Source organism: Mytilus californianus, unplaced genomic scaffold (assembly GCF_021869535.1).
Source record: "Mytilus californianus isolate M0D057914Y unplaced genomic scaffold, xbMytCali1.0.p SCAF_3, whole genome shotgun sequence".
Lineage (NCBI taxonomy): Eukaryota > Metazoa > Mollusca > Bivalvia > Mytilida > Mytilidae > Mytilus > Mytilus californianus.
The window spans coordinates 117429369-117456352 of record NW_026262679.1 but is presented as its reverse complement, the minus strand read 5'-3'; the positions used below and the strand labels follow the sequence as shown (position 1 = coordinate 117456352).

At 32.7% G+C, this 26984-nt stretch overlaps 2 protein-coding genes across 6 annotated transcripts in view; one reads left to right on the top strand and one right to left on the bottom strand.

Annotated features, from left to right (window-relative positions):
• Window positions 1–26984, top strand: part of LOC127735930 (uncharacterized) — a 502702-nt gene that overhangs the window by 61242 nt on the left and 414476 nt on the right. The gene's annotated exons all lie outside the window — the stretch shown is intronic.
• LOC127735920 (hemicentin-1-like) overlaps window positions 1–26984 on the bottom strand; it is a 48821-nt gene that overhangs the window by 19998 nt on the left and 1839 nt on the right. For both annotated transcript variants that reach the window (XM_052246361.1, XM_052246362.1), the window contains exons 2-4: window positions 3648–3745; window positions 3029–3230; window positions 2362–2520 (exon numbers count right to left, since the gene is read on the bottom strand). In XM_052246361.1, coding sequence (XP_052102321.1) covers window positions 2362–2520; window positions 3029–3230; window positions 3648–3745 — 459 coding nt within the window. The remainder of the gene's footprint in view (window positions 1–2361; window positions 2521–3028; window positions 3231–3647; window positions 3746–26984) is intronic.

The following is a 26984-nucleotide window of genomic DNA, read 5'->3' as shown; positions in this document are numbered from 1 at the left end:
TTTATTTCTGACCTTTGAAATTTTCTTGTTCAATCATTACAGAACAAAAGATAATTCTAAATGCATTTACTATCTTTATCACATTGTTAACTTCATAGAAAAGCTGTAAAGACAAGAAATTTACAATCAATCCAAGAACTTTACAATCAAACCAAGAATTTTACAATCAAGCCAAAGTGGATATATTTTTAGAAAGTTGAATTTTATCATGTTCTTGATTTCTTTTTTTCTGGTTATGTATTGAAAACATGAACATAAACAAAGTAGATTCTTGTTAAAGATTATGCAGTTTGCACTTTCATATCTTCTTTTATGAAGAGCAGTATATATTCAGAATCCTTTTTTATTTACACCAAGATGTCGTTAAATGAAATTGGATACCCTGCATTTATCATGCTTTTCAATAACATATGATCAAATCGCTGAGAGACCCCCCTCCTGAATTATTGAAAACTATCATTCTGCATTGACAATAATATATTGGTGTAAATAAGATATATACCCATTCGCGCTAACGCCCTCAAGGTGTAACTTATACTTAAATACTATAAAAAAAATTATGGATTAATCCTCATTTATTTAGTTGAATCTCAGTTATTGTTTTTTTTATCCACACCGCCTCATTTAATAGAATGGAAATAAAAATTCGGTTAAAATCTAAAATTGTAAAAGAGAGACGGTAGATACCAAAGGGATATTCAAACTCACAAATCGAAGACGAACTGGAACTGACAACGCCATGGCAAATAAAAAGCTGCGCCATGAGCGCATGATACGCCCGTCGCTTTTTCAAAGAATAAAGTTCCATAACTCCTCAATGTCATATCAGAAATTTAAAAAAAAAAACTGAAGGGAGATTATTTTAATAGATATAAACCAGACACCAAAGTTTCATGTAAACTGCTCAAAGCACTTTTCAGTTATTGTCCGAAAGCTGGAAAATCCCCATTTTTTTTATGATAAAACCCCACAACTCGGAAACGTAAAATCTAAAATTTATAAAAATCGAAAGGGAGCTCACGTCAATAGATATAAACAATTCACCAAAGTTTCATGCAAAATGGTTAAAGCGTTGTTGAGTTAATATCCGACATGTTGACGACGGACAACGGTATGTACCATAAAACGTCCCGTAAACGGGCGTATAAAAACTACAAAAAAACAAAATATAGTCTACACAAAACAGCATAGAAAACTATAAAGACCCAACGACACGAACCCCACCAGGTGCTCCGGAACGATAAGCAGATTCTGTTCAACAGGACTTGTGAGTAAATGTCTTTCTTTCCTTTGTAACTAATCCCGTTTTGTATGTTATGTTATTTAATGAGATGCAGTGTAAAAATTAATTTATAAGATGTGGTAGGCTTCATACACTTTATCCCTCAACAATCGGTGGATCAACAAGGGGTGCACATACGCGTAGCGTAAAAGGTTTTAAAGGCTCCCCCTATCCTGCAACAAGTGATCGACAGACTCATATCGTAAAAAGGTTTTTAAGGCCCTCGATATACAATCACTAGAGTTGCACATATTCATGTCGTTAAAGAGTTAAAGAGTTTCGACGACCTCCGATATACCTTAATTCACAAGAGTTGCACAGGCTCATTTTGGGTCTTCAATGCTCTTCAACTTTGTACTTTATTTGGCTTTTTTAACTTTTTTGATTCGGGCTTCACTGGTGAGTCTTTTGTAGACGAAATGCACCTCTGGCGTACAAAATTTTAATCCTGGTATCTATGATGAGTTTATTTACAACCACTGGTACTGCTACTGCTTGTGGGAGTTTCTCTCTGAGGGTATCACCAGCCCAGAAGTCAGCACTTCTGTGTAGACATGAATTATCATTGATATGATCATAATTATAAACTAACTGTTTATAAAACTTTGGTCCTCAATGCTCTTCAACTTCGTACTTTATTTGGGTTTTTTTAATTTTTTTAAATCGAGCGTCACTGGTTAGTCTTTTGTAGACTAAACGCGCGTCTGGGCGTACAAAATTTTAATCCTGGTATCCATGATGAGTTTATTTATAGAACCTCGGTAAGTTTAGTCATCCCTCAACAAAAATACTACGTACTCATATCGTACCTGGGTTTAGAAGATTCTAGATAGACCTTCAATTATGGGACCACAGACTCATATCGTAAAAGTGAATACCATTAACAGTCCGAGCAAAGTATCAGCTTGTTTAATGACACCTTTTGAAGCACTATATCACATGTATTTTAAAAAATGGACAGCTGTAACCGATGAAATACCTAAATAATTGTTTCACAAATGTAGTCTTCCAACAGGATATTTTGATAGCTTGTTTAACCGAATGTTGTCTCTTCTTTCATACCATAGATTTGTTCCTACCTTCTTTTGTCTGCTCAGGTAAATCTGTTTCCACAGTTCTGTACCAGCTGATTACAGGTTCCGGTTTTCCCGTGGCTGCACATTTTAATGATAACGTATCCCCTTCCATTACTATTTTAAGGTTAGGTGTAGATCTTTGTGTGTCCAGCGTTGGTGGTGCTAAATTGTATTGCAAAATAAAAATAAAGTTTATTCAAAGTCATGACTAAATGTATTCTCTCCTTTGTCTAATTGGTAAAGGTTCTTATACAACAGTAAAACAATTTTTTTTTTTTTTTTTTTAAATTAATATTGATTCACCTGAGTAAGTGATGACTGTTCGTCACAATGATAGACTTTCGTTGATGTAAATATTAAGCGATAATTTGGTCAAAGATCTCTATTCCAAATTTAAAAACAATGGGAAACGAGATGATCTTACTGAGCCATTTTCAGTCAAATATGAAATCGAGGAAACGTGTAAGATAACCTGACTGAGAATCTTTAAGTCAAATATGAAAAATAGAGAAAACATGTTGGAAACCATTTGGCTAATTATCAATTACCCATGGAAGTACTATATTGCTAATATGATATTTTCATAAAGGACTAGCATTATATATTTCGTTCATTATTGCTGTCCTCAAATTAATTTATATTATTTTGCCATATTGACATTTACACATACATTGTACTTCTAAAGTGACATGTTTCTCTGATTGTCCACCTAACACCATACATATGTATACCCCAGCGTCTGATTCCCGTATGTTCTCTATAGCTAAGTTATACTCTGTTTTGTAGGGATGTTGTACAGAGAATCTGTCATCTTGTGAATACAGATTGGTGTCTTTAGCTATAGCGCCACCGTTTGGTGAAAACCATATAATCTGGAAATGAATTTCACCATATATAGATAAAAAAAAAACAACTTTACATTTATATTTATACGAATATAAGATTTGACTCATTCAACATTATATATTAAACTTAAAAGTTTGTCAAATATTATTCGGTGTTTGAATTGCTATAATCTTTGGCTTGTTTACACTTTTTATTTTCTTCATATCAAATCAGTTTTGTTCAGGATAGCTGAAACATTGTAACACTTCAATGTGAGAAAATGGATACTCTTGCTTTATAAAATACTAAGTATGGCTTATATTACAAAATTAAAGTTATAATTATACTTGAACATCCTATGTTATACATACACTAGTACATGTTACACTAGAAAATCCTAAGTTTTGCTTACAGTAGAAAATCGTAAGTTTTACTTACACTAGAAAATCCTCAGATTTACTTACACTAGAAAATCCTAAGTTTTTGACGACACATGGTAATACAACTTGCTTTCCTTTTATTGAAGTAATGGTCAAAGCATCGTCGTTTAAAATAGGTGCACCTAAAAGTAAACAAATACAACAATAGAAATAATCAACTTGTTACTATATACTAATACATCATTGTCTTTAAAATTTTGGAGATTGCGATCCTGATGAAGGTTAAATCCAGAAAAGCTCTTCGAAAGTATAAAAATGTATTAAGAGTTATTTCATTTAGTAAATTAATCAGTATAAATCTAGCGCGAACAACTTGGTGTATAGTTGTCTTATTGGCAATCTTACCACATCTTTTTTATTTTACAATTTAGTTAATTTTCGCATTTTTCGATTATCTGGGAAATGATTAAGAAAAGAAAATGATGTCTGATTGTCCTTCTCGTCGTTTGATTTAAATGTAAGTACAGTACATGGCCAGTAAAGATATTACTGGAAAGCAACAACATAACCAAACAACAAAGCACACTAAAGTACCTTAATAAAACAAGACGGGTAAATAAACCAATATACAAATAACAACGTCACACAACGTACTCATTAAAATTAAATTGGTCTCAGAATATCAACATTGTGATCATAACAATTAACAGAACGGGCAATTGAACTTGAGGGAAATAGCTTACTTACTTCTCTCATCAACAGTTCTTACTTATCACATGCGCTTTTTAATTCTCTTTTTTTTTCACATGCCCGTTATTTTGCGGTGCTTTTAAAAAAAATATTGAACAAATCAAAATAGATGTGAAATAAAAGAGAATGGATTCAGCTACGATAAATGTAAAAGAGTTAATGCTCAAAGGAGTTCCTCGTTTTAGAACCAACTCAACTGAAATCTACTGTTGCTTTAATGCGAACATATTTGGCTAAAAGTACTTTGGCGGTATCATTATAAATGTATTAGTCGGAAAATACTTATCAATTGTATCTTAATGTCCATACGTGTTACGAATTTCGATGCAAATTATTTATATATAGAATAATTGTTACATTGTTGGCTTAAACAAGATATCCCACGGTCTTGACGTTATGTTAATACGGTCCTTCAAAAAAAAAAATCTTTCTAAATCGTTTGGCATTTAGAAAATGCGCTACATTTATATGACGCATTTAACTGCAGTTCGTTAGCTTTATTGAGAGATACTTAAATATCAGTTGCAAACAAAAGTATATAAGATGCATACAGTGTAGTACTCCTAAAGAGATAAGATCGGTGGTATCCCCGAGGAAATGGTTGGGGTTTAACATTCAATTGTAGGCAGGTGCACAAATTTTCTATGATAAATGAAAAAAGTGTGTCCCGCCCTGATTTCACTGATAATACGTCTGAAAAAATATACATAGCTTTCATTTTTACAAATATTGATATCATGAAAATGTTATAACTTTATTGTTTTCGTATTTCTTTATCTGATTCGAAAATATGTTTTAATGTAACTCTGTTAGAAACAAATGACACATGTGCGGTTAAGTTATTATGTAAGCTGGGGTTATTATGGACGAATACATTTCAATCTGTATATTTTAAAACTTTTTAGATAAAATTCTCTCGGGGAAAGAAACATTTCAAAACTACAAGCAAGTCAAAACATATGGCAAATCTCGAACAGTGCAGTGAAAGTTTTATAAATGAACATGAAGCAGGGGAAAATTCAAAACATCTTTTGACAAAAAACTAAATTAAAAAAATAGGTCATATTATATTATTATATTATCAATTATTATATATATTATATCTGGTCACTAGGTTCATATATTGTAAAGTGTTGATTAAGATTTGTAAGTAGAAATATCGTTCAACGCCGTTTCAGGACCAAAATATTATCATTCTTACAAATTTCAAACCTACTAAAGAAAATAATGATGATAAGTGTTGAATTCACAGGTCATTATCAGTATATTAGGTCCGAGGACACAGTTATCGTCCTTAGAATATAGTCCCTAGTGTGGACAATGTATAACTTGCAAATTTTTTTCATACACTTTCCAAATTTATTTCTTTATATTTTATGCATGAAATATTAAGTAAGGGGATGAAAGTACATGTTAAAAAAGTTTGGGTGCTGAATCTTTATGTTAAGTAGTGATTTGGTCCAGTTGAAAAAGGTCAAAAACTAGTATGTCTGAAGCTGTCAAACTGAATTTTAGACCCCCTTAACATAGAATTGTCAATATTTTGAGTTAGAGCTGGTAGACTTTTCTATAATTTTGATATTATTTGTCTCAATAGTAGAACACTACACTGTAAATATCTTTTTGAGATACAGCAGGTGCGATTTTTTTTTGACTTTATTGTCTAAAAGAAATGCACTACGAAATAACTGTGTTCTCGGGCCATATAGTGTTGAATTAAATACTAAAGAATAATCATAACTCATAAAAAAAATCTTCATGACTTGAGTTTGTTCCTTTATTACATTACATGTATAACCTAATTTCTATAAGGATAAGAAAATATCAAAACCAGAGCGTTCAGAAATTTCACCTACTTTTTTTCTTTTAATGATCTATGTAAACATATCAAGATCCTTAAAAAATCATTTAAAAATTAAAAAAGATTATTATAGCAGATGTCCTGTCGATGTTAATGTTCTGAAAGTAATTGATTTATGGGTTCCTGTCAAGCTAATGACTTCTGTTTTCTTGATTTGAAATCGAATATGATAATATCATTTATCAAAAAGTAAAATCACAAAAATACTGAACTCCGAGGAAAATTCTAAAACGAAAGTCCTAATCAAATGGCAAAATCAAAAGCTCAAACACATCAAACGAATGGATAACAACTGTCATATTCCTGACTTGGTACAGGCATTTTCTTATGTAGAAAATGGTGGATTAAACCTAGTTTTAAAGCTAGCTAAACCTCTCACTTGTATGACAGTCGCATCAAATTCCATTATATTGACAACGATGTGTGAACAAAACAAACAGACACAATAGGTAAAAATTTCACAAATAGGGGTACAACAGCAACACGAACCCCACCAAAAACTGGGGGTGATCTCAGGTGCTCCAAAACGTCCCCTTTTCAAAATATTTTTTTTTTTAGAAAGCTGAACCATTTTGAACATCCAATAACAAAATAATGGTGTCGAACTTTTTTTGTAAAGTGTATTCACTATAAGTATATCCTAGGTAAACTGACTTCACAGAAAATAAATTCTACTAAGGTTTTCGAATGCAACTTCTAATTTGTTTGTGTTGAATTTAGCAATAGTGCTGTAGAACCCTGATTTCATCATTCAAACGTCGCTTCTGTAAAACCTACCTATAAATATGAAATTTGATGGATAGTACAGCTTATGACGGCTTCACTGTTTTTGTGAGTATACTCAAGGTACATTTATAATATCGAAATCATGTCAGTTAAAGCCACAACTAAATAAAAACCCATGCTACATAACTTCATTATGATATATTCTCCATTGCATTTTATTTTATCTCAGTATATATAAATTTTGTAAGATTCTGTTTGTGGTGCAAACCAAGTGTATTGTTAGATCTTGCTAATTACGTATGAGAAGTCTATTAACCAGTTAACACATAAACTTTAGTTCTTTCAACTTCGCTTTACTGAATTACTTTATGAGCTTCAAAAACAGTAAAAGAGCAGAGGTGAATTCTTTCTTATCATTTAATAGGGTTCTTTTTTTGTTTTGTTTCAAGGATTAAAATAGCTGTAGTACATTAGAAGGATGATAAACAGAAGAAAAACACAAAAAGCTCCATTGAATTTATTATTTTATATATAAACTCTACGGTAGAAGCGTTGATTTCCTGGATGAGCGGGATGTAAAAATACAGTCAAATATGCTGTATGTGTCGGATTCGGTAACTCCTTCATGTATTAAGTGAATTAAATCTGGAAATGACTGTCCAATGTGTCATACAACTCATGAACTGGCAGATTTGGCACAAATTTTAACCATTTGTAAAATACCGGCACAAAGTCAGGAATATGAGAGTCATTCACACATTGAAAAGTGTGTTTCTGAACCACGGAACTTATCAGAACATATATATACAGTCAATATTCATCAGTAGTTTGAACACAGTTTTGCTTAAATAATATATTTTGAAAACATTTTTTTTTGCTTGTCTTATGATGATGTCTAATTCATTATTATTACTATAGATCAACACGTGATGTTTGAGAGATGAAAGTCAAACCCATAGGAGATCGCCCAGTAGGAGATTCACACGGACATTCCCTTAGCATGTTAGTTGCGTTTCTCAGCTAATTCTCCTCATACAAATGTTATTTGCTGTAACAATCAAGATAATTGTATACATACAACGTGGAACATCGAGTCCCTCCCAACCTCCCAGCTACAAAAATAGAAGTTTTACACTGATCTTTTGTTTTTCAGTTTTGCTTGTGTTTATTTGTGTCAATTTCTTTTCTCTCTTAAGTACTATATAGCTTGTTTAATAGTTATTTCGATAGTTTTCTTTAATAAAAACATAGTTTACATCAGGAATTACACATCCGTAGCCAAGGGCTTAAGACGAATCCTGTTCCACCTCTTCCTGTTAGAAACAAAACAACTATTTAAGACTATCAAAGTCAAGTTTCAGATTAAAGTTGACCATTAAAATCGAGATTCAGATAGAAATTTGACTTTTAAAGTCAGAGCGTCATAACACGAAATACCCCCCCCCCCCCCCCCCCCCCCCAACAGAGACATCCTGACTATGGGCCTGGAGTACATAAGGAATACTGTTGACAACTGTTTCCTCTCCCTTTAGTCCTACTGGCGGAAAACAAGTACCAGACATGCTTTTTGATTACGCAAATAACAAATTTTAACATCTTATAAACATCAGCCTGTGGTATTTTAACCATGTTTTTGACTACATGCCAGATAATTTCATTGTCAATTACTATAGATTTCATCATTATAATGCTCTGATCATTTGTAAGTGATCCCGAATAAACTAGGTTTTTACAATAATTTGCAATTTACAAATATATATTTCAAATACATCATTAGTCGAATTTCGCAAATATTGCTAGATATAAATAAGAAGATGTGGTATGGGTGCCAATGAGACAACTCTCCATCCAAGTCACAATGTATAAAAAATGTTAACAATTATAGGTCAAAGTACGGCCTTCAACACGGAGCCTTGGCTCACACCGAACAGCAAGCTATAAAGGGCCCCAAAATGACTAGTGTAAAACAATTCAAACAGGAAAACCAACGGTCCAATCTATATAAATCAAAGTGATGGAAATCACTCATGGAAAGATTGGAAGAGTAGTTTGAAGAATTTCAAACTATATTTACAAATGTAGGTACGGTGGACAGAAAAGAGCATTACTATAGCACTATTGCAGACAATTACATTACTTGTAGGTCTTTAGAAGGATAAGGCTAGCACTTTTTTCAGTAGATAAAATGAGCTAGATGCGAATCGATGAAAGTGGGTCCCTTAGTTTGCCCAACAAGTTCGTTTAAATTGCAATTTCATATCTTAACCAAATAATGTTCCCTGTTACATGTTTAACCTTTTACGTTCTATCTTTAGAAACAGAAGAAATTACCAAATACAGATTCTTCTAATAAAGTTAATCAATTATCCTTGTAGAACATGGAACCAATAGACTTGAAACTAAGATCTTTCTTGTCTCCAGAAATTATTCTTATTGAAACAGGTATTCTATTTTTCTCCTATAGGAATTGCTTATTGATTTGAAAAAAAACAACTATCATGATTATATGAGATCATATGACACTGAAGATTAAAGTTGTAAGTATTTCAATTCAATATACAATTTTATATTTCCTGGAGAGGAGCATTTAAAATGTACTTTTTCAACATAAACAAATTAATTTTTTTTTAACGAAATGGGAATTCATTCTTCGTTGCAAAAATTCAAATTTACTAATATTGTTAAAAGAAATTTGATGGGGAACATTTTATTTTAAATATTGGTTTACTCAGGTTAAGAGTTTTGAAATTTTACTGATTGTTCCAAGCCAATCACTGATAAGTGTAACCTAAATTATTAATTATTTCAGATGGTTATTGCACAGATTTATCAAGTAAAATAAAGACCTAACTTGAATAACTTTTTTATATTTATATTTAAATTTTGTCTTTTCTTTTGAAAAAAAATTGTTAATCCTTAGAATTATTTTATGAAATATATATCAAAAGTAAAAGGCAATGAATAAATCTATCATTTCTATATATCAAACATCTAATATATATACATTTGTGTATTCAATTATGAGGTCAAGTATCTGTGTATTGAGATGTATAATGAAGGTTTGCTTAATTATGTAATACTGAGTTTGATTAGTAATTTGGTCAATATGATTGGCATTTAAGGAGGTGGGACATTCTAATTAAGGCCCACTTTGTCTCTGATTGTTTGGTGATCATGGCAGTTGTCAATCATACTGGTATTGTATCATTGCTCTTACATTATTAAAATGACAAACTAGCCTGCAAATTGACAAAACTAATGACATACTTACTTGAATGAAGTGCTCCAAAGATATAACCCAAATTTTTCAGTTCATATGTGCATATGTACACAGAAATGAGAATTATAGGGAACTATATTTCAGTGTGTATACATTTTGTAGATTTAGTAGCTAACCTGTGATACTTTCTGTTTGAGAGGCCGGTGCCTTAGGAAAGACTTAGAACAAGTTCCAATCTTTACAAAAAACGAGAAACGAGAAACACTTATGAACCTGACTTATGACAGGTGCATAAAAATGCAGCGGGTTTAAACGTTTTAACAGGCACCAACCTTCACCATAACCTGAGACAGTAGTGTAACATTACAACATAAAAAGACACACAATAAAATATCAATTGAGATGGCTTAACTCGATCAAAAAGACATTTAAAGAAAAACAAGTAAACATACACTGAACGAATAAGTTTGATCTATGACACAATATAAATACATACTAGTAAAAAAAGATGTAGGAACAGTGTCAAAAAGACAACTCTAACCTGGGACAAAATGGCGTTAAATAAAAGAACGTACACAGGTAAACTTAAATATAATAATTTTGTTGTTAGGAGTACAGAAGTAAACATTTTTTACAAAATTGATAATTTGTTGTTCATAGTACGAGTACAGAAGTGAAAATTTATCGTCTTAATACAAACTTATCAAAGGTGGTACATGTTTAAAATAGTGAGACGAGATATAACACAAAATAAGTCATTGAAACATTAAACTAGAGTCTTTTTGATGCAGGTACATGTTATCTTTTAAGACTTAAGACTTAAAGTATAATACCATCTTATCTTTGTCTGATTCTAAAATTGAAGAACTTACGTATCTGTTATATATAATGTGATCAGATGTGATAAGAACGCAAAGGTATCGCGGGCCATTTGATTGGTTATTTATTGTAAAATATATAGAGCGAAATTATAACATTCAGGACGCAAAGAAAAGTTGAGAAATGGAGAGCGCAAGGAGGGGGTGACGTAAAGTATGTCTGTAAATCTTAAGTATTTGAAAGTAGATATTATAACTACGACTGCTGATTGTCTTGGGAATATGATTAAATAATATACCATCTTGTTTATGGCGACAGTTTTACGGCTTGTTTCTGATACAGTGATGCCAAGTAGATTCTATTAATACACAGATAATGTAACACAGGAGTACAATAAAATGAATAAGTTATTAAAAAACAAACAAAAACGATATAAATAAAAAAACAAAAATAACAAATGACTGGCGGGGGAGAGGATGGGGAAATAACACGGATCATACATCGAAGAAGTCACAATCAACAACCAACCAACAGCATCACCGAAAAAGTTGCACTTTGAAAATGGCTAGGATGATGACTCTCAAATTAGATATAAACATTTTTTTGTTTGAAATTTAGAGAGCATAATTCCTTTGTGAAGTATAATCAAATATGGACCGATCAAAAGAGGTTAGAGTGATAAGCACAGCAACAATTCATCGGATTAATTAGAAACCGGAGACCAAACCTATAGGACTAATATCATTAGAACCCGGAGACCAAACTTATAGGACAAATATCCTTAGAACTCGGAGACCAAACCTATAGGACCACTATCATTAGAACCCGGAGACCAAACCTATAGGACTAATATTATTAGAACCCGGAGACCAAACCTATAGGACAAATTTAATATCATAAGAACCCGGAGACCAAACCTATAGGACCAATATCATTAGAACCCGGAGACCAAACCTATAGGACTAATATCATTAGAACCCGGAGACCAAACCTATAGGACAAATTTAATATCATAAGAACCCGGAGACCAAACCTATAGGACCAATATCATAAGAACCCGGAGACCAAACCTATAGGACCAATATCATTAGAACCCGGAGACCAAACCTATAGGACCACTATCATTAGAACCCGAAGACCAAACCTATAGGACAAATATCATTACAACCCGGAGACCAAACCTATAGGATCAATACTATTAGAACTCAGAGAACAAACCTAGATGTTCAATATCATTAGACCTCGGATACCAAACCTATAGGACCAATATCATTAGATCTTGGAGACCATACCTATAGGATCAATACTATTAGAACTCGGAGAACAAACCTAGATGTTCAATATCATTAGACCTCGGATACCAAACCTATAGGACCAATATCATTAGATCTCGGAGACCAAACCTGCAGGACCAATATTATTAGATCTTGGAGACCAAACCTATAGGATCAATACTATTAGAACTCGGAGAACAAACCTAGATGTTCAATATCATTAGACCTCGGATACCAAACCTATAGGACCAATATCATTAGAACTCAGAGACCAAATCTATAGGATCAATACTATTAGAACTCGGAGAACAAACCTAGATGTTCAATATCATTAGACCTCGGATACCAAACCTATAGGACCAATATCATTAGAACTTGGAGACCAAACCTATAGGATCAATACTATTAGAACTCGGAGAACAAACCTAGATGTTCAATATCATTAGACCTCGGATACCAAACCTATAGGACCAATATCATTAGAACTTGGAGACCAAACCTATAGGACCAATATCCTTAGAACCCGGAGACCAAACCTATAGGACCAATATCATTAGACCTCGGATACCAAACCTATAGGACCAATATCATTAGACCTCGGATATCAAACCTATAGGACCAATATCATTAGACCTCGGATACCAAACCTATAGGACCAATATCATTAGACCTCGGAGAACAAACCTATAGGACCAATATCATTAGAACCCGGAGACCAAACCTATAGGATCCCCAAGGGTGACATGGGAATAGAAATATGGTCACTACAGGTCTTCTTCCGACCGGCAGTAAAACCCTTGCCAAAGTGGGGCGTCCGTTTGGCTGTGCGGGATGTATCAAGTACGCAGCCACGTCCGGTCAGAATTGGGACGTTAAATCCGATGCCTCGTGTAGAGAGAGTGTCACGCTCTCTGCACGTTAAGAACCCTTGCAACAACTCTTTGAGGGGTCCGTAGGTGGCCTGTTGCAAGGCTAAAGGACAAGGTACGATAAGGCCTGTTTTGGACCCCCTATTTTCTCATTTTTCAGATTCTGTTTTGGAAAGCTTCTTATTATGTTAAAATATTGCCTGAGGTTTGAAGTTTGTTTGGATGAACTACAAAACCACTAATTTAAGCAACTGGGTGAGGTGAGGGGGGTAAACTTTCTGTTATTATTCAAATATTGTAATTATTATTCACTTTGCAGGTGTTCCGTACAACTAATTTTTAGTTTTTTAGTGCCTGCGCCAACGTGACCCAGGAATTGTTTTATTCCAATGTCATGAGAATCGTTTTTGCTGTCTGAATCGCCATAATTTTCTCCGGGTCACGTAGGTGCACACTATTAAATCTTAAGAAACAATGTCAAAAAATCGTTCTTTTTCCTTCTTTTGGCGTTTTTGATGCCCTTTTACCCCCCTCAACTCACCCATTTTCTGAAATTAATGGTTTTTAAGTTCATCCAAACAAACTTCAAACCTAAGGGAATATTTTAACGTGATAAGTAGCTTTCCAAAACAAAATGAGAAAAATGAGAAAATAGGGGGGGGGGGGGGCAAAAACGGGCCTTATCGTAACTTGTCCTTTCTGTCCTTATCCAATGTACCCTCATTTTCCCGTGGCAGTCCAAATTTTCCCGACCTGCAACCCAGTTAACCTCTATTACCGGACCTACCTATTGTATTTATTGTTAATTTGTTCTCGTCCTGAACATGCATGAAATATTTGCCACTTGACGTTAAGCAACCAACAATCAATCAATCAATCAACCAAACCTATAGGACCAATATCATTAAAACTCGGAGACCAAACCTATAGGACCAATATCATTAGAACCCGGAGACCAAACTTATAGGACAACTATCATTAGAACTCGGAGACCAAACCTATAGGATCAATATCATTAGAACTCGGAGAACAAACCTATAGGACCAATATATCTTTAAAACTCGGAGACCAAACCTATGTGAGTGCTGACATTTTAAAAACCAAATCAGACAATCCTGTATCTATTATAACTGTAAGGAAACAAGGCTAATGATTGACATCATTAAATATATTTGCTCATAATTCCGTTTGCAATGACTAAATATTAATATATTGTTATGATTTAAAATGATAATACATAAATGAGTAAGAAAGCGTGATTTTCATATCAGCATACTTTGAATTTGTTTACAGTAACTGTAAGCCTTCTTTATTTTAGTTTTATCTCGTATTGTTATACTCCACACTGGTTTTGTTTTTGTGGTCCATGACACTAGTATTATACAAGTTTATGTTGTATGTCTGAACTTGTTTATACGCATGTGTAACTTTGTTATTTTACTCATTGGAGTGTCGAGTACTAAAAAAAAAGGTTTAAACTTGCCACAATCTGATTTCTTTGGTACTATATAGCATTTGTTTGTTAATTGTTATATATAGTTTGTTTATATCTCAATGACGTACATATTCTAATTCACTTGAAGTTCTTAGGTTTCTTACCGACCATCAAATGGCCACGTGTGTACTTATTTGACATGCTTCCTGTATAAATCAAGTATTGCAGAACTTGATGTTTTGAGTTGAAAAAAAGAAGAATTATATCGTCCATTTAGACAGGAACATATATATTAGTAAGATAGACTGTTCCCAGATTAAGATGGGCCTGTAATGTACGGAATAATTTTGACGACCTCGACGAAAAAATTATTAAAATATGTTCTGTATGATTTAACCTTGAACGTGTCGACTGTCAGTGAAAAACCCAGATCTGAACATAAATTCCAATAGCCGTGCACGCTTGCAATTGAAACTGATAACACGTTACATAATAACAACAGTGTATCTAATCAGACAGATATCGTCAGGGTGTATGATCTCACAAGGTCCGAGGTAACAATGCATCATCTATTAATATTTACAAAATGCCCAACATAGCGACGACCTGTCTTTTACAAAGATGAATACACGTAATCGAAATGAAAATTAAAGGTCAACAAAAGTTTTCATGAACTTATGTTTTGACATGTCTAGTTTTAGAATATATATATTCGATAAAGACATTGACATATTGTACAGACACCTGTCTATTGCTGAAGACTCTACTACTGCCCTTTAGTTTGTTATTTTCGGCGTAAGGTTATTTCTCATTGACGTTTACCCGATATCTTTTATTCTTAATGGTGAACAATCCCACTTAACTCGATTGAGTTTTAATTAAATGCATGAGAACCCCAATCTTACACTGCAATGGACCAACATTTAGTTTGTATCCGATACACCCATGAGGCATTAGCCCAATTGTATGTATCTATTCAACGCTAAGATTTTTATAATTTATGCAAAATGGTAGATTTCAATAATAAAGGAGGGGTATCGAGCAATTTTACCTTATTCTATGGTAATGCATAATAATGCAGGATATCCAATTACATGTAATCTGCAAACAATGATACATCAAATTATTGTTATACACGACCATCTTAATTTTCTTTATAGAAATGCATCCTTCAAATACTGAAGTGAATGTAACTATCAGAAAAATCGAGTTAATTTTATCGGGCAATTTTCTATAAATGTGGACACTATGCGCGAAACTGATTCAGTATATTACACTGCCTGTAACCGAGTACGGCAGAAAGTGATTTTCCCCCGATTACAGTACTGATTTTCCCCGATTGATTACTGATTTTTCCCGATTTTTCTATGTAGAGAACATCAAAAGGGTAATTATATATGAATTAAAGAAAATCTGTGTCAATAATTATGCAACCTTCCTTTTCATTCATACATTTTTATCATTGACCTCCCATGGGCAATGTGGATTTTGATGACCAATCCTAAAAATAGAAACTTTTCCGGAGCAAGGAAGTCATGGGAAGTGATTTTCTTATATTATTCAAATATCTAAATATTATTTCTCTAATTATAGAATACTTATTCAAATGTGCAAATTAAGTAAACTTAGAGCTGGAAGTACTTTTTAAAGGAGATAAGGAAAATACTAAAAAAAATATGATTTCAATTTCTGATGCAGTGTACTGATTGTCCATTATCAGTGTACAGATTGTCCCAGAGAAGATGAAGTTAATTACAGATTTTCCCCGATTTTCTCTTATAGTATCAAAAAGAAAAAGGTTCATTCTAAGTTTTATTTTTAACTGTTACTTGCAAGAAAATATCAACATAGCTTTAATAGCTTTCTAAAAATGTCATCTTTGAAGAAATAGTACCTCACCATCAGAAGACACATCCATCTGAAAAACTGGTCATTTGGAGAAGACTTGAAGAGGGTGGTGAAAGATAACATACCATGCATTCATTCCAGAACTTCTTGACGGAGAAGGAAAAACTTTTATTAAAATACAAGATGAAAAAAATTATAATTTGTAACTTATCAACAAATACACCACAAAAGATTATCAAAAAAGGCATATCATCACAATCTCCAACCATTTCAGACAATTTATCAAATTCACCAAACTATGAATCCAGAAATATTCAAACAGTAAGTTATGAACCCCAAGCAAGAAGAAACCTGATTATGGTTTCTGAACCAACCAATGAAATATCAATGAACAAAAAAATCTCTAATTCAATTTTATATATAAAATTGTAGAATTACAGGTTTGCAGGAAAATTTTTTATATTCTCCACTATTTTTATTAGCACATGTCTAAGTGTAATGAAGATCCACATATTAGCTTTATTTTTGAAGGATTAGCTTTTTCAAAATCGGGGACAATCTGTATAGGTATCAGGGAAAATCTGTAATCAACACAAGCTGATCGGGGACAATCTGTACACCAAAGCTCAAGTTTAATTGCTAGTTTTTTCCCCATTTAAATGCATATTTTGTCCAAATTTCTACTTGCATTTTTCAGATTATTATAAAAAATTTCATGAAAAAAAATCTAATTTATACTCCCAGTTTTCTAAAAGCAGACTAAAACAGATTTTGTTTGACTCAAATCAGCTGCAACAGCATCAAAACAAAGAACAAGGAAGGTCATGATGTAACTTCAAAGCAATCCCACCTCAGGATATCACTTACTAATGACTGCTGACCAGACAGAATAAATGATCTTTAACCAATTGATTAGATCAAGCTACTTAAATTAAATAACAGAACTATAGTGTAAAATTTATCATGAAAAATCAGTACAAAATCGAGGAAAATCAGTACTATAATCGGGGGAAAATCACTTTCTGCCGTACTCGGTGATAGATAGTGATTATCTCTGGGGGATGGTTGTCTCATTGGCAATCCTTACCTTTATCTAGTTATAAGAGCAGGTAACTTATGGGTGCCACTAACTAATTTTATGGTTGTAGGATGGTATATGATAAGATATATAACACCGAATGCTCATGTTGATCAAATTTGAGGTGATAGTAGATAATTTTACGTTTGTAGGATGGGATATGATAAGATGCATAATACCGAATGCGGTGCAATAAATCATAAATGTAGGTGTCATAACTTAACTGTAAAGTAGATGTTCCTGGTGATAGCATTTGTACTTCACATGGGTAGACACTGTACAGCTGTATTTGATACAGCAAACCATTGATAATTTAACTTCAGGAATTTATAAAAGTTTTCCGTGTTTATTTCTTTGGAATGTGTCTCGCCAGCGACGAACTTTGAAATTTGGTAAACACTTGTATTAGTATTTGAATTATGATCATAAAATGAGGTCTCGAAACCTAGGTAATGTCCTAGTAACTTTTAAAATATTGTTTTTGTTGTAAAGTTTAGTTGTCAATACTTATCTAAGATCTGCATAATATTATATTCTATTGAAGATGAGACCCATTTCACAGTAAGTTGTCCTTTATATAACGAACAGAGAAAATTATTATGGGATAAAGTAAACAGTTTTTGTAATAAGTTTAAAGAATTACCCAAGGATAAAAAATATTTCTGGCTGGATACAAAATATATAAAATAATATTTAATTATTATGAAATTATTGTTATAGTTATGTAAGACACATGATGTGTTAGGCTCTGATCCTGTCCATAATATGATAGTTTTATATTAGGATCTAGTTTTTCTTTTTTCCAATCATATTGTGCTTAATATTGTTGTAAATGATGCCCTTTATGGGTTCTTGATTAGATTAATAAAATTCTTATCTTATCTTATCTTATAGTCCGTCCACTCAGTCATACTTACCTAAGATTTGCATAATCATTATAGTCTGTTCACTCAGTCATGCCTACCTAAGATCTGCATAATATTATCATTTCTGATCACGTAAATCTATAGAGAAGTACTATCTATAGCCCATTGATATCTAGTATGCTGTTTGTTTAATAAGCGTCTACTCAGTCGCCCAATCTCATCCCATCCACACCCTATCATTTTTCTCTTATTTCAGTTACTAGAACTTTCACTGCCTTCAAATGTAGAACAAAAGGAGATGTGGGGTATAATTTTTCATACTATACAGCAACGTAACAAAAATAAAGACAAAGAAATCTTAAGGTCGACATATTGGTAGGTCTTCAACAAAAGACATGTGTCGTACAATATGTGAAGCTCTTATTCGAACAAAGTATGGAAAAGTGAATAAAAAGGGGACTATATATCAAAAATCCGTCAACATCAATGGACTTAGATAATAAAATACAACAAAATACAGCCACTGACAATTTTGTGAATTACGACAGTCACGTAAACATGGGGGTATGGGCCATTATACCTTGATCAGAGAAAAAACAAACGGTATTTAAAAGAACATACTTTTGCAAGTCAATTTGTATAGTGATAACTTTCATTGGCCAATAAATTTGTTTTCTTTGATTTGGTGGAACGAACACAGAAACGGTTTTAGGGGGAGGTAGGTCCCCCTTATGGAGATTCATATATGATAAATACATAGACTTTTCACAAGTATCACTCCAAACCAGTTGGCTTACCGCCGCCCCCTCCCCCTCCTATATCAAAATTATGGATCCGAACCTGCTACACTGACCAAAAAGTCAATGTTTTATGTTGTAGTGAGTATACGAGAATGTTTGTTGGTCAATCAGTTTGTTTTCTTCAATATTGTGGTATTGGTAATCTTATAAGTTGTTGAAGTTTTTGGCGATATTTCAGGTTTTAAATATAAACGTCAGCCAAAATAAAATATATGTAATTAAGGGGTGTTACTTCAAGATTAATAAGAACATTAGGAGTGAATTAACATCAATCAAGATTTACAACTAAATCAAATATCTTATTAGTAAACAAAGATTGTTTTTAAAAGGTTTTACAAGATCTCAAGAACCTCGTACTTGCCAACTTTATTGTTAATAGAAACAGTGTTATGTTAAAACAATTACACAGATATATAATATAATTGTTTTGCTGTTTCTGTTATGTATATTTCCTGAGAAATAATGACAATACAAGCAAAAGTAAGTGAAAAAACACGATGTTTGTATCCTTAGCTGACATGTATAGACATAGTTATGTCCTAACCTATTGTTGTTATGTTCTTAACTGTTCAGTGCGATGAAAACTTGTGTTGGTTATTAATATAAAGATAAGGAGATGTGATATGATTGCGAATGCGATAACTATCCACCGCAGTTCAAATGATGCAGATAAAATCAATTATAGGTCATTGTACGGCCTTCAACAATGAGAAAAACTCATACCCTATAATCAGCTACAAAAGGCCCCGACATGAGATTAGATGATATAAGACTTTTCCAGAGAAAGTTTTGATACTGGCTGATTTAGTGCTGTTATAACATATACTTGTAAGAAGAGGTTTTGAACGGGCATGATAGATACAGTAATTATGAAAGAAAAGAGAAAAGGAATTTTACCTAAAAAGGAGTAAAAATACCAAGAGGGCATTCAAAAATCACAAACCGAAGAAAAACAGACAACACGATTACCAAACAACAAAGGACGAAAGGACAAGGAAATAATCCCAAAACACTTCACAGATTACTAAAACACTACACAGATTACTAAAACACTACACAGATTACTAGAACACTACACAGATTACTTAAACACTACACAGATTACTAAAACACTACACAGATTACTAAAGATTGAACAACTCATAGATATATATATAAATACAAGTCTAAATTGAAAACTACGTTCAAACCTATGATTGCGTTGGATAAAAACCGCAATTTTTATACGTGTGCATGTAAAACAAATTTCGTTGTAGAAGGGTCTAAATACAGCACAAACAACATTTTCCAAAAGACCAAAAAAGTGAAAAAGTATATTTTAACAAAACGCATTTGACTAACAGGTCGAACAACGGATGTTCTTAAACCCTGCATACTACCATTGGCGATTGCCAAATAAACGGATCACAAGATGTAACAAAATGGATCTTAATATTAATTAAATACTAAACAGAAAACAATTAACTTGCGGCAAAGATGTTATACCACAAACATGAGGTGCAAATATTTGTACACCAGATCCGGATTTCGACAATAAATGTCTCTTCAGTGATGTTAGGGATCGAAACGGTATTTGGAAGGCCATATAATTTACCTCAATTTAGGATAGACTCTTGAATTTCAAAGAGTCAAAATAGGATGAACGGATCATATAAACCGGAGGGAAAATATGATACAAGCCCAAACGAAAAAATATAAACAAGTCTAAATTGAAAACTACGTTCAAACCTTTGATTTCGTTGGATAAAAACCGCAATTTTTATACGTGTGCATGTAAAACAAATTATATATATCAACAACAAAAGAAAAACGACCGTGAAATTGATGTCTTACAGAAATATACAACTATGTACATGACAAGTTATATTTAGCGAAAGTGTGTTGTGCATGTAAATCTCTAAGATTTATGTTTCGTAATATATGCAAATATAAATAAATAAAAAAATTGTACACTTATTCCAAAAGTCACTCCAATGTGATGAATCAGGCAAGACGACTTCGAAAAATGTGAACGGAGTTTGATATGAAACAAACATTTGTACACCATAAAAGCAATATAAATCAGAATATTTCTGTATAATGATGTTTATTTTTCTCAAAAAAGGATGCCCATGTTAGCTTTTCAGCTCATTTGGCTTACATGCAATGCTCGTGAAATAACGGTGCAGTTAATATTAGCATGCTTAGCAACTGTTTGTTGATTCTGCATATGACCAGAACAGTAATTTTGCAGAAAGTAAAAATGAAAGAGGGACGAAAGATACCAGAGGGACAGTCAAACTCATAGATCGAAAACAAACTGACAACGCCATGGCCAAAAATAAAAAGACAAACAGACAAATAATAGTACAGATGACACAACATAGAAAACTAAAGACTAAGCAACACGAACCCCTTCAAAAAGTGTCAATGCTCATTGGCATGAATGGAATCATTACACCTGTTAATGAGAATATTTATCTAATCTGGTCAAAATTCATTTAACATGATACGGATCTATTTCTGTCTACACGTGCGAACTTGAGATAGTTGAAAAATTACACTTCAGAGAATGTGGTATAAAGTAAAAGGTTAAAATGTTTATTTATTTATCTATCTTCTATTTATCTAAATAACAGACTCTAAACATTGCTGAAGAAAAGCAAAGTGTCATACAAATTCATGACAAAATAAAAAGGGTCAACTATTAAAATAAAAAGTTTTTTTAAACGTGGTTTGTTTGTTGTTGTTTTTTTCTCTCGTCATTTTTAGGTAATTGTTAGTATTGTTATTTTATTATCATTCGCCTACTAGTTTATTATTATCATTATCATTTTTATTCGTAGTAGTAGTATATGATTGATTCTTGGAACATTCTTTACAGCTGTCCTCTAGAGACTTAGTTTGACACTAAGAATGACTGAATTGTTTCTGTTAACCAGTTGTTCCATATAATAAATATAATCTTCAAAGAACGAATAGTCAAAATAATCTACTGTAACTGTATATTCTGATTTATTTATCAAACAAGTGGCATATAATTATAATTATATAAACGTTTAGGACAGTGACAAATATAAGGCGTTGTTTGTGATTTCTTCTCAATCTTATGACGAATGGTTTATAATATCATAAACATATGTTTGAAGTAGTGTCTGGCACGGAACGAGATTGATGACTCTTATGTAATGGTATATAATGGTTGGCGGTTCCTTATCTCAGCGGTAGTAAATCAACATAGAACACATTGGGAGGATTTCATCTGTGGACAATTTAGTAAACACATACCATAACATAAGAACTATTCCCTACGTGCTTGTGGTTTGTAGAACCGACATGCCCAGTTGTTTTGAAGGGCACATTAAAAAAAAAATTTCTACTCTTAGATAATTGTCCAAATTCCTATTTGCAAATTGCTAAGTTTACCAGCATTTTGAGAAATGCCTGTCTTCTAGTAATTCTTCTCTATTTTTCAAACCAAGAACCATTTGCAAAATGGTAAAACCTGTGGATTCGTGGTGCTGCAACTTACGTGCAGGAAGATGTTTTTTTGTCAAAATTTACCTTTAATATAGTAAACATATTTTCAAACGTTATCAAGCCAGCAACTAAACAACATAATAAAATCAAAAAGACACATACAAAGCTCGTGGTTTACATTTCAGAGTATGAATTTACAATGATTACGATTTTATTTTGAAATACTTAAAGATTTATTTTTTATAAACTACTAAATTGGCCTATTTTCAAGGATGTTTGCGTCTGGTCTTGTACTTATTGTAAATGTTTATTTTAATATCTTTGGATTACATGAATATCAACGATAAATATGCAAAAAGTGAAATAGATGAATGATGCACACGTCGGTTAATCAGCTCTCAGATAGATATCCCTATAAAACTCAGGAAGAAGGATTATACAAGGGTAACGTCAATGATAAACAAGATTTACTTCTGATTATTTTTGTAACCACGAATAACTGAATGTGTTGTCTCTATGGTGTGTTCTATTTTGAAAAAAAGACGAGGGATTATTGGTTTAGCTTCTGTATCTACACAGAACATTTCAAACTTCTCTAGTAATTATTTGTTTTGGAACTCTATCTTTAACTTGAACAATTGAGACCTACGTTTTATCATGACTTGTATTTGCATTTACCAAATTCAGTTTATTTAACCGACATTCTTTAGTCTGGGCATGACTTATTTATAAGATGTAATTGACTTAAAACAAGATTTCGTGAACTGCGGGTATTCTGTGTCTTTTTTATATTTTTGGTTTGCTTTGTACCAATCTGTTGAGTTAAGTCATTTCTAACTGATCTTTAGCGTTAATTCTTATGTTGTGCTGTTGCACCACTGTTCTAGGTTAGAGGGAGCGTAAGAAGCGTCCACAGTTATTTTTAATAACGCCACATTCTTTTTGTGCCTGTATGTAGTTAGTTCTGTGGTTGTCGTTGGCTGCTGTATATCATATTTGTTTTTCGTTTTTTGTTTTGTCATACACCAGTCCGTTGGTTTTCTCGTTTGAATTGTTTCACATTTTCACATGTCGGGTCTTTTAAAATTGACTGACTATTATAGAACGTAGTACAGTAACCTATAGTTGCTCAAATCTACGCCATTTGGACTCTGATGGATAGTAAAACTGTTGTCTAATTGGCAATCATGCCATCTTGTTTTTGTATAACATGAATAAAAGGTGGATTGAATGAGATGAGTTGTATATCATCAATAAACGACACTAATAACCAAAAGACGTCTAGAGGTCAATATACAGTTTTCAACATTATAGACAAATGTATTTAAACCAAGATGTAGTTAAATGAAATTGGACACCCTGTATTTATCATGCTTTTCAATAGTATATGGTCAAATTGCTGAAAGACCCCCTCCTAAATTATTGAAAACTAATATTCTGCATTTATCTTGGTGTAAATTATAGATACAATCATTCGGGCTAACGCCCTCAAGGTGTATCTAATACATACAAGCTCTAAATCACACTGAGTCTAAAAATCTGTACATATATTAAATAGACTGCCAAATATCTGACATCAACACCTAATTCTCCAAATAAATGACAATTAAAAAATATATGATATAAGACAACCAGTGACCATCGCAATTCACTGAAAGCCAAGTTCAAAGTAATTAACCTGTCGATACTATTGTCAACGTATATTTGTTTCTCATAACAGAAGTTCATCTGGAAACTTTGATATAAACAATGCATAATATCTGTTCCTGTTGTAACACATATTCTATACACTTTATTCCGTTTGGAACATATGCCTGTGGAAATGATATTCCATGTGGAACAAATATTATAAAGGAAACTATATTCCATGACATCATGTCGTCCTGTGCTCTAATATCGTTGGATGTTCTTCACAATAATTTCCATACATCTAATTCTTTAACAGTACACGAAGAAAAGCTATAATGCAATAACCTGAACAAACATGTACAGAATGTCAATGCAGAAAACAGATAGAACGTTTAAGTCCTTTTACAAATTGGTAAATTATCGAACTGCTGTTGAATAATACCAGAAGTAAGATTGTACACCAAGAGTATGAATATGCCATTTATCAATAAGATTATTCAGCTGTAAGAAAGATTTAAAGTACAGTTCCAAAACTTGTTAACCTTATAAATAAAAATTGCCGTAATGTGTTTTTCTTTTCCTGTTTCAATAACCATTACATTGTATGACAAGTTGGGCAGAACCTGCCTTTGCGATCATTTTTTTTATTTCTATAACTGCCTTTTAATTATTCTATATATTTCCCATTTTGTTGAATAAATGCAAAGTCAATATAAATATACGATGTTTCTTTTAAAATTCAAGCTCTGGAGTATTATTACAATTGTCCAAAATTACTCATACAAAATCCAAACAAAACTGCCAACCTATTCTTTCTGTGGATCATTTTAATCTGAGCACACTACAGGAACCAAGTCCTACGTCCATGCCTCATTTTTATTAATGCCGTTTAAACAGTCACAAGTTTCGTGTCACCACGGGAGCTTAAGTGTGCAACACTGTGAAGCCAACCTAACAACCTCCAAAATATCTACCAGATGTCGCTATGCATACAAAGGAACCATTCAAAACATGATGAAACAGATATTTACATTTTCTTTAAAGTGTGACTAATCGAAAAATGTTTTCTTAAGAAAGATAAAATTTACCAACATATTTGTTGGATGTAATGTCGTGTGACAATGTTGAAAAGAGCGACAGGCAGATCGAGAAGAGATAGAGAGAGAGTTAGAGAGAGAGAGAGAGAGGGCGGGCGGGCGGGATATTGTGTGTTAATTTTATAAGGAAGAGAGCGCGCGCGATTTCCTTTCAAGAAAAGTTAAAAACATTTAACGAATTTGAACAACTGGCATATCTTTCAAATTTTTACTTAATGATGTTACATATTTATAAACTTATTTGTACAATAAACAGAAAAAAATGTGTATATTCTATACAGGGATTTGGTAAATGCAGCAATTATTTCATCATTAAATATGATGTACAGAGTGTTTTATGACTAATTATTTTCTAATTACGTATAATTTTAAAATTTTCCACGGTAAATAAATACTTGTCAAGTATCATTTAACGAACTTATAATGTTTGTAACAGTATAGGAACTAATGGCAACATTAGTTCAATTTTCCAATAGTTTAAAGTGCATAAAAGATGTATGGACATGACTTATTGTCCTTTGTCTCTGGTTGATATTATATCGTTGGGTATAATTCCACACTCTTTATTTTTGTGGGGATAGAGTTTGTCCTACCTAGAAGTTGTTTTCCTTGCCTTTGCAAAACAATAACAAATCGGAACGAAGTTGGAAATTGGAAAATAGTCATAGGAACTAATTAGATATAAGAAGATGTGGCATAAGTGCCAATGAGACAACTCTCCATCCAAGTCAAAATTTATAAAAGTAAACCATTATAGGTCAAAGTACGGTCTTCAGCACGGAGCCTTGGCTCACACCGAACAGTAAGCTATAAAGGGCCCCAAAAATTACTAGTGTAAAACCATTCAAACGGGAAAACCAACGGTCTAATCTACATAAAAAACGAGAAACGAGAAACACTTATGAACCACATCAACAAACGACAACTACTGAACATCCGATTCCTGACTTAGGACAGGTGCAAACAAATGCAGCGGGTTTAAACGTTTTAATGGTAACAAACCTTCACCCTTTTTCTGAAACAATAGTGTAACATCACAACATAGAAGGACACACTATAAAATATCAACTGAAATAGCTTAACTCAATCAAAGGACATATTAACACCAGTGAACATACACTGAACAAATAAATTTGACCTATGATACAATGTAAATACAAAATAAACAAACTAACGGAAGAATAATAAAAGTAACATGTTATATCGGTATGAAATGTTAATTTATTGTTATAAATTCATGTGCTTTTAGTGAAAACTATAATGTGCAACACAAGTGTTTTACGCATTTAAGTAGATTTTAAAATACATATGGTGAGCCAAGTTGATTACATCCACGCCATTTAGACTCTGATAGATTTAGTCTTCGTCAACTTTTTTTCGTAACTAGTCACGTGAATGTACAAGATATGCCTGTGCGTGTAGTGTTTGATTTTTATTATCATTTCTTTTTTTCATTATTTCTATTGAACTTTTTTCTTTTTGAATTGATCGGTTCAATGAAACTGGGCATAATTATGATAATTTGACAAATTTGAAAATGGCAAAAACCATCTTCTAGTGTACCAGACCGCTACAAGGATTTAGTGAACGGAGGGAGGTGTGTGGTATCATAGTCAAGGTTTTACTGTAATTAACCACTCCGAATGCGGAAACCGGACATAGATAACAATTCCTCCCACGTGCTATTTAA